The sequence below is a fragment of the Achroia grisella genome, unplaced genomic scaffold (genome assembly GCF_030625045.1).
Source record: "Achroia grisella isolate CSIRO2021 unplaced genomic scaffold, CSIRO_AGI_Agris_v1 utg1086, whole genome shotgun sequence".
Classification (NCBI taxonomy): Eukaryota; Metazoa; Arthropoda; class Insecta; order Lepidoptera; family Pyralidae; genus Achroia; species Achroia grisella.
In genome coordinates this window covers 1,292,885-1,306,286 of record NW_026712572.1, presented here as the reverse complement: position 1 = coordinate 1,306,286, position 13,402 = coordinate 1,292,885, and the positions used below count along the sequence as shown (strand labels likewise).

At 34.8% G+C, this 13,402-nt stretch overlaps 1 protein-coding gene across 1 annotated transcript in view; it reads left to right on the top strand.

Moving 5' to 3' along the window:
* The window catches only part of LOC131843473 (cyclin-dependent kinase-like 4), a 36,644-nt gene that overhangs the window by 19,050 nt on the left and 4,192 nt on the right, over positions 1–13,402 (top strand). The window contains exon 5 of the mRNA XM_059192140.1: positions 11,565–11,672. Within this exon, the coding sequence (XP_059048123.1) occupies positions 11,565–11,672 (108 nt within the window). The remainder of the gene's footprint in view (positions 1–11,564; positions 11,673–13,402) is intronic.

Below are 13,402 nucleotides of genomic sequence, written 5' to 3'. Positions count from 1 at the left end.
ATAATCTTCGTTTGGATTCCATTAGGTTGATAAAGTTTTCCAATAATAGTTTTTCTCGTATAATCTCCACATATGGACAGTGAACAGTTTAAAAAACGACACGACGGTATGGTACGGAGGTACACAACAATAGCAATAGAAAGATAATTTATGGATGGATCTATCTAGTTATCACCAATCGTACGCGTCTGCGCTCAAAATTGTCGAAAAAAAAACTGTCGAAGAAAAACTTGTCGCAATTGAGAGAGTGAGAATTTTTGATCTTCGTTCGTTACTAATGGAGTCTCCCATTACTAACGAACAAGATCGACGATCATGAAGTATTAAGACATATAACGGATAATTACTAAATGCTAAATTTAACTCAGTAGGTATTCTCATATGTATAATAAATAGTACGTAGTGTGGTCCGTTTTAGATTTTTGCTACAGAACCTAAAAAAACATAACCTTCATAGAAATATGCAATTTAGAGCCCCTTCTGTTTTGAAGTCAGTTGGAATGAAGTGGCAGAAATAGCTTTATATATGGTGAACAGCGAACTATCTACTTACCATAAGAAAAACATTTTTCGCAAAACTGTGCTATTGCGACACGAACTCCCAAGTGTAGGCATGAGTCGAGGCAGATGTTAAGTTCTGATAAACTTTCCAGGTTACGTTATCGTAGATCGGCCTCACGATTTAGCACCCGATCTGTAGGGTCGTGTTCGGGCATTCTCTTCTTACAATTTATGCGCCAAATCAACTTTAGTTGAGTTTATGACAAAATTCCAGCTAGTAAATATTTTTTGTCGTCTTTACCAGAGGTAGACCAAAAATCATCTTCGTATCTTAGTCAACTATTTCAAATGCCAAATAGATTGTTAATGGTATACCGTTACCTCCTGAGGATCGTACACGTGGGCCACCAGTGGAGTGTGATAGAATGACCTTGAAGTCAGGTCAGTTAACATGCTGGCGAATTCACCAGGTACCACGATGGTTTAGAGGTGGGATCGCGTAGAAATCGACAGAACTAAATATAGGTACTGTTTTCTTTTATCGAGGGCTTTGGGCTTTTACAGGGTGTTGCAGAACTATAGCACTGCGACCTGCGGATATGTATTGTGCTCGTTTTTTTTTCAGAATTCGTTGCCTAGACTAGTCAAGAACAAGAATTTATTGATATTCTGAGGAGCGATATATTAATAAATATACCTTACATGCTAGCAATAGGGCTTACTAATCCTCGTTTTTGGGCGGAAGGGGATTGTTAGTAATGTGGACTGATGACCCCATTGCTAGCTATGCACCATGTCAGGTTGACCTCCACGCGGTTCCCCCTGGAAACTATCGTGGTAAATTCCTGGTGAATTGGTCACGATGGGCTAACTGACCTGACCTCATGCTCATCTTATCATCCTCCACTAGTGCTCCGCAAGCGTAAACCGTTAGCGCAGGCGGATGCTCCATTCCATTATCATCCATAAAAATCCCCGTTTCTAACGTACCTACCTTACCAAAAGAAACAATTTGGTTTGTAAGCTGTGTTAGTGCTTAGTACTCCGGAATGACAACAATGATCAGTGTCATGATAACGTAATGATCGCACTGCTGTTCATGCATATAAACGACGGTTATCACTTACCATCAGGTGTATAGTCTGTTTTTTTTGCCGTTCCAATTATAAAAAAAAAATATCAAACAATTTATATTCACGTCGTGTTTTTGTGTATACACACAGTTATCTAGTACAAACTTCCATCATAAGCCGGTGATTCATAATTCTATTGATTTTCTTATTATACCTAATAGCCTATGTAAAAGTGGACGTCACGAATGACAACTCGTTTAGAAACGATACTGCGTTTATTTAGGGTTATTTGAATTTTAATATTTTTTATCTGCAAAGACAATATTTTTTTTATTCTCATTATTTCATGACTGGTCAGCAATGTAAACAGTAAGCGGAGGCGGGTTCATATTTCATCATAATCATCATGTATTATACATATAATTCTTCCTCTTGAATCACTCTATCTATTAAAGAAAACCGCTTCAAAATCCGTTGCGTAGTTTTAGAGATTTAAGCATACATAGGGACTGACAGACAGCGACAGCGACTCTGTTTTAATATAAGCAGATTCGAAAATGTCTTTCTATCTCTTTCTTAGCTTTTCACGGCCGAACGGATTTTGATGAAATCTAATTAAAGATAGATTGTGTAACGAGAATGAGCATAGGCTATATTTTTTTAAAAAATCAGACGGAGTCACGTATACCAGCCAATCATCTATAAAAAACAACCCTTCACGGCTAATTCTGTGTAATATTTTCATATAAGTCACGCATGGAGTCTTCGTGCACCCCAAAAGAATAATTTTTAACAACTGTTTACTTCCCTCTGTCTTCATAATTATTGTCAAAAGAAAAATATATTTATGAACAATCAGTTCTATAAACAAAGGGGAATTAATTATAGTTAAACACACGACGTAGTTTTAGGGTTCCGTACTTAAATATCTTACAATTATTCATACAGCGCCATCTAGTCCCAAGCTAAGCAGAGTTGGTGCTATGGGTTTTAGAAGATTGATAGAAATATGTATAATTAATAATTAATAACCCGGGACAATGAACACGGCGTCATCTAGTTCCACGGTAAACAGAGCTTGTGTTGTGGGTACTAGACAACTGATGTTTTTTTTTAAATACATATGTTATACGTATATTTATATAATACATATGAAAACACCCAGACCGATACAAACAATCATACTCATGAATCAAATGTTTACATCGAACCCGCGACCATCGGATGTAAAGCGGTGTGTTAAACCACTAAACCACCGGGGCTGTCAAAAATTTAAATATACAATTACATAGAAAACACCCAGAGCAATGTCTAATGAATATAAAGCACAGATAACATAATATTACATAATATAAAGTAATATTATATATATTTCACATTCATGTTTGCATCTTGCGAGGTATCGAAGCCTCAAACATCGGAAATAAACCATAGTGCTAAACACCTACAATACGCTTGAAATACTTGGATATCGAAACTTATAAGGAAAGAGCATATTCTTAAAATGCCATCAACTCATTGCGGGTTCTCAAGGACGGCGGCAGTCACTTAAACAGCCAGTCTGTCTGTTTATTATATTTTCACGACTAAACAGTTGAATAGCTCTTAATGAAATTTGTCGTGATTAGACTCTATTATGAGCATAGACGTAGCATTTATTTATTTATTTATTCAATTAATACAACATAAACTTACCAACTAATTGCCAACACGTTTATATTTCAAAGCTATTATATGTAATATTATGTTATCTGTGCTATTATTCAGGTACATTCTTATTTTATTTATTACTAGCTGTTCCTGCAAATTCGTTCGCGTGGAATTTATCTTTATTATTCTAAAATAAAAGTAGCCTAAGTTACTACTACTACTTTACTATTACTTCAGCTACCTGCCAAAGAAAGTCCCGCCAAAATCGGTCCAGCCATTTCAGAGATTAGCCGGAACAAACAGTCAGTCAGACAGACAAAAATTGTAAAAAATATTATTTTCGTGTATGTAGCGCATTTATATTCATATGCATGTAGTAAAAAACTGTTATTTCAATATTACAAACAGACACTCCAATTTTATTTATATGTATAGATGTATAGATAGAAGGCAAGGTTTCTGATGTTTTCCAAAAAAACACAGTTGTAGTATCCGCAAATGGTAGTATAAATTATATGGGAAAAGAAATTGGCCTTCCACATGTTAAAAAAATGAGCATGACGTAAATGAACGCCTATAAATATGCATAGCGTTGTAAATACCATATGAAACACATACGCACGGCCACTCATGCATTGCAGTGCGTTAGTGGCAGTCATACTTAACCCTGCATGCATACTATATACTACGTACAAAACTTGTTACTACGAAAATTTTCTATAATAACCAATTAAACTCGATGAATTTTTGTCTGTAGCATAAAACTACTAATATGAACGATTCACACTAAGCAGATTCTTTATACAAGTTTTAGAATGAAAATCTTGATTGTTACCAAAAAGAGGACCTACCACTATGCAAGTAAACTGACGGTTATTTTTAATTTACAGAACATAGTCTCTGATAATATTGTGGCTAATGTAAGTTTTAATAATTACATTGTAATGTTCTATGATTGTCCTAATTATCGAAATTTAAAAAAATAAAATGAAATCTTCCAAAAGAAAACTTTCTTTAATGATTAAAAAAAGTTAACCGGAAATCTTTTATACACTGTATGAATAATATAATAAATTAAAGAATTTCACTATCTAATACATTGAAAAATAAAAACCGAAGAATGAAAAATATTTGTAGCACATATTAGATAATAATTTTTAGTTTACAAAAGTGGTATAATCTTTTATACGGAACCTACAAAATGCGAGTCGACTCGCCCATGACCTATTACTTTAAAGATTTTATATTTTTACGACTCTTGCGTTATCTAGTCTTTTTTCCCTCCACGTTATCCTTGAATGAAAAAAGCAATATTGCTTTTCCCCCATCGAAAAAAAACGAAAGTATGTCGATTTAAATCATACATGTACATTGTGTATTTCAAAAGTATTCAAGGATAACACGAAGGGAAAGGAGACTAGATAATGAAACAGTCGTAAAAATGGAAATAATGATAATGAATTTATTACGTTACATTCATACTCACTATAGAGTACAGTAGTTCGGATTTAACAAGTATGTATTATATTATAAAGTGGTAAATAATACTATTATCAAAAAAAAAATACGAAAAACACTCTACATAACCATTCAAAAAGATGTCATTTCGAAAATTGTAAAAATGACCGATAATTCCTCTAAATAGATGAAAATCACGTAACACCTATTACGTAGATTAAAAGACTCACAATAATAAAGTGTTGGAAACTGTTTTTGTTGGATTACGAATCCTTATAAAGTAATATATAAAATAGAGAGTGGACTGTGTTTATTGAAAAGAAAATAATTAATGGAAAAGGAAGCAGAAATGCGATTTCGAACCTTTTACCTGGAAGAACGTCTTCCACACTCCGGACACCCCAAAGTAAGCAATGTAACACCAAACTTACTCACCTTTGCTTAGGAACGTCCCGATGTGTAGTACTGTTTAGTGGCCACGCACTCTACACTTTCATAAAAACAGTTATATTATGTTAAATAAATAATTAATTCCCTTGTTATATATAGTTAAAAATTCGGAGCGCCCTTTTTTTCCAAATTTTATTTTCAATTATTTTTTATTCTAAATTCGAAATTTAAGTGGCCACATGTTTTTATTTGTGGCCAGTATTAACAAGCGCCCTTTGCTTCAGTAAGCAAGCCGGGCATGCAACCTGCTTATACTAAGGAGGTTTGGAATACGGAACAGTTTTTTATATCTTATTTATTGTCTATGTTTTTTATAATACTTTATACTATATTGTTTTTAAATATGTGACATAAGTCAACATGATTTTTGCGACTATATCAGTGCCGTTTTATTAGCTCGTCTCGTCTTGATCTCCTTCCTTCACATTTTGGTCCTTCGAGCCGAATGTGCTATGTGCATACACATACACACAAACACATGCACACACACTGCACTTGGTTTCGGCCCGTAAGTGTTGTTTTCAACCACAAAGCGTAATCAGCAAAAAGCTATAAAAATGAAGCAGTAATAATAATAATCGTTATTGGGACTCAAAAATAATATTGTTCAAAGTAGGGTAGTGTAACGGTAAAAACATTTAGTAATACTGTGCCGTGACTCTCAACGCCCACCTGCTTATGACATGGGCATAAGTACAGTTTGTTAGTTTAGATCATCGTGGAAATCTCCAGTAGTGCTGATTCTATTACGAAATATCTTACTACTAATATCTAATAATCATTTACTATTACCTCACAACGAAAAGGATAATGCACTACTTGTAGGCTATAGTTCTTATTAGCCACTATCATTTCAGTTAATTAGCTGTAATAATAAATTAATTTTTTTTTACTAATTTTATAACTTGCAGTTTTTTAGCATTATATGCTAAATAATATTATAACATCCCATTACCCAATTTTTAAAATATTTCAAAAACGTAGAAAAATGACGCAGCGCTTTCCACTGGTCAGATATTGTACATAATAAATGTATACCTACTAATATTGTAAAGCTAAAGAATAAGTTTGTTTGTTTGTTTGTAATACTTTATTGTACAATAATATTATAAATAAAAGGACACAATTGACTTAGAAAAAAAAAACATGCGTACAATGGGGGACTTATCCCAGAAGAGTTCCAGTTCTTCCAGTCAACCTTTGAGTTACTGAGAGGAATTGCGCAGTGGTGGAAATAGGTACAATAAATAATACGCGTCACAATGACATATATAAGTATGTTTGTTTGGTTGAAAAATAAATAAATAAACATCGCGCTACGTCTAATAGGAGCGGAGTATCAAAGAAAAGGTCGCAAAAACGGGGAAAATTTATTCAATTTCTCTAATCTCATGAAAATGTAGTTGAGCAGGTCAGTTTTTATAAATTCATTTATTGTAATATATTTTATTAATTAAAAAATACATTTTGCGTTATTTTCATAGAGTTCGAGGTTGATTTAAAAATCGTATTTACTTACGTCTGATTACCACAGTGTTTGTACAAAAAATAGCCAAAGGTAATGTATTTTACGAAACGAGACGGTGTTTCGTCAAACAAATCTCAACGCGAAGAAAAGTGCGTTCAGTTACAAAATCGATTGAGGGCCAGATTTGAATAAATCGTATACTTATGGTGAACTGACCGTGGCATAGTTATACGAGCGTCTGTGCCATAGACTATGGTAATATCCGTCCGTCCGTCCGGCCGTATCTCGTAGTGTCAAAATTAGCTTGTTGCAATTCAGCAATGCGCCCGCGCAGAACACGTGTGGGCTTCGTTTGCATAATGTACTCGTATGACTCGGTTCATATAATGTGGAATTATAAACTAACTTCATATTTGTGCAACTGGCTGAACAAAGTATTCGAAATTTAAATTTTAAACTTTTTTTATATAGTTGTTTCTGTAAAATGTGTTTTATGTTCTTGAAATATAATAAGTTGGATTGGGAAAAGTGTAAGCAGGAAAATATATTATAAATGATGAATGAGTATGAATATTGTATATTGAGTATTACTTAGAATGAAAGATTATTTTAATAATAACTAGCTATTCGCCCCGACTTCGCACGGGTGTATCTGTAATATATATATAAACTTTCCTCTTGAATCACTCTATCTATTAATTAAATCGCATCAAAATCCGTTGCGTAGTTTTAAAGATTTAGGCATACATAGGGACAGACAGCGACAACGACTTTGTTTTATACTATGTAATATAATATCCTGTGTGGATCTACAACGTCCAGGTAGTGCCAACGAATCGTGCTTTTAGCCATGCCTTTATTCAAGAGGTTTCACCCACAAAAATCAATTATCCAAATCTGATAAAACGGTTCTGAAAAATCTGATATTTAACGGCTTCAGTGGTCTAGCGGTTTAGCACATCGCTTTTCACGGGTTCGATTCCTCGCACGATGCAAATATTTCCATATTGATGTGTTTTCTATATATAAGTTTGTAGTCACAAAAAAACTAAGTATTTATATCAGTTTTCTAGTACCCGTAAATCAATTGAATCTGTATACTGAATAAGGGTAACCATTTATAAATATCGTACATGAATAAATGATTTTTTAATTTGAATCAATACTAGTATTCACTTACTGCCTTGTGATGGGAACTGGCTTCAAAAAAAATAAGAAATTCAATTGAATTCCTTGCCAGTTCTTCTCAATTGAATCTGTATACTGAGCTACACGGTAGGGAAAAATATATTATGAAAAAAATTACATTCATAAAGTGTTAAAATATCCTACATGAACAAATGATATTTGAATTTGAATCAGTACACGCACACTTAATATAATACTGGCGTAACTCAAAAAATATATTGCTTTCAAATTAGATTTTAAGCCTAAAGATTTAAAGTCCCTTTTCCAAAGTGTATAACATTTAAGTTCATTCAATATTGCACTAGATATGCGTTACGTTCTTGTGATATGACACCATTATCGTACCGCGGTGTGTACGGGTCGTTGATCTGCAATTACACAGATAGTTATGTTGGAAACTGGTTACTGATTGCAGCCATTCATTAACTCGTCTCGTTATGTAACCTGCTTGTGAAACCTTGACCTTCGCATAGGTAAATTTGTATTTCCGTTGGTTGCGTCTGGAAAATATTGCGCCCTATTATACAGGTACTCTATGATTGAGTGGTATTAGTAAAAGTATATTTAATTAGCTATGCCGTTAATGTGACGTTAAGAAACCATAATGAATTCGATTATGGATTTGGAATACGGAATACTTTTAGCGAATTTTTTTATTGATCGTGATGGAATTATATTCTCGATTGTACTAATGGTATATTCTAGCGGAACTAGTGAATAATAATAAATAACCGTCGATAATTAATACAACGCCATGTAGTCCCACGGTAAGCAGAGCTTGTGTTATCGGTACTAGACAACTGATATAAATATTTAGATATATTTAGGTATTTTTTAAATAAAGGGAACTATTAATAATGTGGACTGTTAGCAATGTACAATGTCAGGTTGACCTCCACGCGGTTTTCCCTGGAAAAACTATCATGTTAATTCCTTGGGAATTTGCCCCGATGGATTAACTGACCTGACCGAATACTCATCTTATCATCCTCCACTGGTGGCCAGCGTATACCGTTAGCGCAGACGAGTGCACCATTCCATCTTTTTTAAGGAATGACCTTAAAAAAGTCGTAAAGTAGTAAAAACCTAACAACCAAATAAACAGAGAGAAACACTATGGCATTAAAATAATAGTGTAGATGTATGGATGTCCATACATCCATACATCTATCCATATGTATGGAGGTTGTAATTAAATTTAGCAATATTGGGAAACGTTCAGGCTGGTAAATATTTCATATCCATACAAGGTCCGTATTGGCATAAGCACGTACAATCTATTGCCTCACAATAATATAACAAGATAATAACTGTGTATGAAATGTTATTGTGTATATGTGGCAAGAAACAACTTGAATACTGATTACTTTGTTTCATAAAACAATATTAACCTTGAGAGCGTTTTGGCATTATTTATATAGGTATAACTATATATATTTTATACTACGTAGTATTGGGAAGTTTCAGAAATGATATGTCGATGCTGCAGTACTTTTATTTTATTCCTTTACCAAATTACACTCCACATGAATTGCGTCGCTGTACATTAACGTCTGGTCGTCTCAGTCGCCTCGAACAAAGAGAGAGCAGCCCGCTCCCTCCATGTTCCCGGCCTCTTTATCTCTATTCCTATTGGTGGCGGCATAACCGTGATGCCACCAACATCACGTGACTCGCTATGGTTTTAAATTTGAAATGTAAGTAACAAATTAGTCAACTGAGTGTTCTTTATGTATTGAAGCTAACAGTAGATGGCAAACACGTGTACGGTATACCCATCTGATGGTAAACGGTTACCGTAGCCTATGAACGCTTGAAACACTAAGGTGTTACCTTCATTTTTAAGGTTGACGGGGAATAATTGAATTAATTATAGGTATCTACTCTTTATAATCAATATTAACAGAGTAGTAGGGCACAAACGGCGGCTTTATCGCTTAAAGAATATATATATGTATATATGTATATATATATTATACATAGAGAATATGCAGACAAATTATATCCAGTCAAACAATTATATTCATTAATAAAAATGTTTACCTATACCGCGCGAGGAATCAAACGATGCGATGCGAGCAATTTGAAGTAAGGCAGTATGCCATTCCGCTAGATCACCGAGGCCGTTTGAAATGAATGCGATGAAAACTAAACTATATCACGACGTATTATGATATATTTCAGGTTATCGTCACTGATTCAATGGTTTTTTTTAGTGATATATTAAAAATATGGTCATTGTATTAATTTCTTTATTATATGTTTCTACCTATATTAAAATTTAATAAAAATTATGCAGCTGTTTAGGAATAAAAATGTTCAAACAGACAGATAATGTTCCTATCTATTTATAATATCACCACAGAATTACAGGATAATGTAATTTCTCGTAATCTGCATTTATAATAGAAAATACAAGATGTCATTAAATCTCATAATCTGCGTAACACAATACACTCTATACACAATACGTGAGACTAAAAATAGAGTCAGCAAGGCTTTACACAATGGTTTTAAGTTAGCGGTAGTCTTTGCCGGTCGTGTCTGGAAGTACATTAATCAAGTTTGCGTGTCTTCATATTTTTAACTTCAGGCTGTAAGGTTATATAATACATTACCTTTGTCTGGGGGGGGTTGTTAGTAATAGGAAATAGTAACTCCTATCGCTAGCAATGTATCATGTTAGGTCGACGTGGTTCTCCCTGGAAACCATCGTGATGAATCCTTGATGAATTTGTCACGATGGGATAACTGACCTAACTTCATGTTCATCTTATCATCCTCCACTGGTGCCCCGCCAGCGTAAACCGTTAGCGCAGGCGGGTGCACCATTTCATTATCATACACAAAAAAAACCTTTGTCTGGGGGGAGGGGACTGTTAGTAATAGGACATAGTAACCCCATTGCTATCAATATCATGCCAAGTTGATCCCCCCTGGAAAAGCTGATCTGGTGAATTAACCACTAAGGGCTGAGTGACATGGCCATATTGGGGGAAGGAATGGGATGGGAGGTTAGTAATGTGCATTAATGACCTCATTGATAGCTATGTCTCACGTCAGGTTGAACTCCATGCGGTTCACCCTGAAAACCATGATGTTAAGTTTCTGGAGAATTTGCCACGATTAGCTAACTGACCAGACCTTATGCTCATCTTATCGTCCTCCACTGGTGTCCCGCCAGCGTAAGCCGTTAGCGCAGGCGAGTGCACCATTCCATTAGATCATCCATAAGATCCATATTCGTTTATATAAAAAATTGTTTGTCTGAGGATTTCTAGTAAGGAGATTAATCATTGGGGATAGGGAATTTTTAGTAATGTGGACTGACTTCATTGCTAGTATGTACCATTTTAGATTGAATCCACGCGGTTTGCTCCGGAAGCCATTATGATAAATTGCTAGTGAATTTGTCACTATGGGCTAACTGAACTGACTTCATGTACATGTTATCATACTCCACTGGTGCCCCGTAATGCGTTAGCGCAGACGGATGCACCATTCCATTATCATCCATTAAAAAAAAAAACTTTGTCTAGGGGGGACGTATCTGACAATCCCCTTGATTGTCAAATACGTCATATCAGGTTGACCATGATAACATTCATGCGTTACCATTCCAGAAGTCAAAGATGCCATGGCTACCCAGTAACTTCATTGCGATATCTTACGTTTCAACTGAAACACAGCTTACAAAGCAAGTTGCATGCAGCTATAAAGCAGTGGAAACTGAAAGAACGAGTAACTAACAGGTGTATTCTGCTATACATGCCCAGGTCCTGGCGAGAGTTACACGGACTACGTCGCTACGCGCTGGTATAGAGCGCCTGAACTGTTGGTGGGTGATACCATGTACAGCACACCAGTCGATGTTTGGGCTATAGGTGAGTACTTACAGTTGAAATGGATCTGACATCCGTTGGTCTGCCGGGGGAAGTGTTGCCAGATTGGGAGGTTTCGCCCCAAATTTTGGGATTTAATAGCGATAAGGGAAATATCTGTGTAGGAGGTTATAGAGTGGAGGTGCGGGGAAATGTAAATTGGAGAGCTTCTGACGTCCATGTAGGCGTAAAAACATAAATACAAGCTTTAAAATTAACTTGTTGAACCTAATAAGAAATGTAGAACAGTCTAAAGTGAGGTCGTTGACAGTATACAGACTTTTTTCTTGGGGAATTTCTTTCCAACACCTGCAATTTGAGGGGTTTTCGGACAAAATTTGGCGGGAGTGCCTGAGTGCCAATGACCTAACTATGCCATCCGAGGCTGTTGTTCTGTTTCAACCGATCAAATTTTTACAGGTTTTGAGTAAATCTTTCATTTTGGATTTCCATGTTTAGGTATCTTTTTCTTTTTTTTTTTTAATAATAACGAAATATTCTCAATTTGACTCTTATGTTTTATATTTAGTTTTCTCGTAAAGAACATATAAAGTTAGTGATCAATTATTTATTCAGGGTTGCGTGCTAAATTCATACCAAAATGGGCGGTATAGGTACCGCTCTATATAATTATACAAAACCAGTTACATTATTGCAGTAACCATTCCATATTCTCAATGTTAATTTTATTACCTATCAAATATGCTGATTATGTATATTGGGTAATACTAATAAATAGTAATTTATATAAATTATTTATTTAAGTAGATATAAATATTTTATGAGTAAGCGCTCAATAAAATTATGCATAATTAGGTGTTATTGATATTGAAATATGGGTCATACAATCTTTGTATGGTACCACCATCTCGTTTGTACCCAAAAGGTGTAGGTTTGAATCTGTCGTTGACAAATATATGTTTGAAACAGAAAATTTTCTGTAAATTTCTGACTAAATCACCGGCAAGAAAAATATCGATAACAAACCAATTAATACCAATGACAACTGTAAAAGCGGCTCCACTCATGTTGGTATTCAATATACCTGACGAAATATGGACATGTCAAGAGTTACGGTCATTAGTATGTGATCATTAGTAGTCATGTTATCTCTGTCTACCCTATCTTCGATTATAGTTATGAACAAATTTATTGTTATAACTCTAGAAAACCTGATGGAGTCGTAACAGCAAAAAATATTACCATCTATTTTGTTATTCTAAATTAAACAGGCGTTTATATTTTAATCCATTATTATGTAGGCGTATAGACGATTACTCTTCAACCTCTCCGACACCGGCGCCACTTTCATACATTAGAGGAAGTATGAAAGTGGCGCCGGTGTCGGAGAGGTTGAAGAGTAATCGTCTATCGTGGTATGGACATGTAATGCGTAGGAATGAAGATAATGTTTTAAGGAAGATGTTACATATGAATGTGGATGGTTATAAGGGCAGAGGAAGGCCGAAAAAGAGATGGATGGACTGAGTGAAAGATGATATGGTAAGAAAGGAAGTAAATAACGAGATGACTGCGAACAGGGATGAATGGAAGAGAAAAACATATTACGCCGACCCCTAAAGGGATAAGGATGAAGCAGATGATGATATTATGTAGGCGTATAATGCGTAAGCGGTCAAGATTTTAATCACCATGATATTTAACCAATTTGTAAATTAACGGTACAAATCGATTTTGTTTTTTTATTATAAATGGGATTGGACTTGATCTGT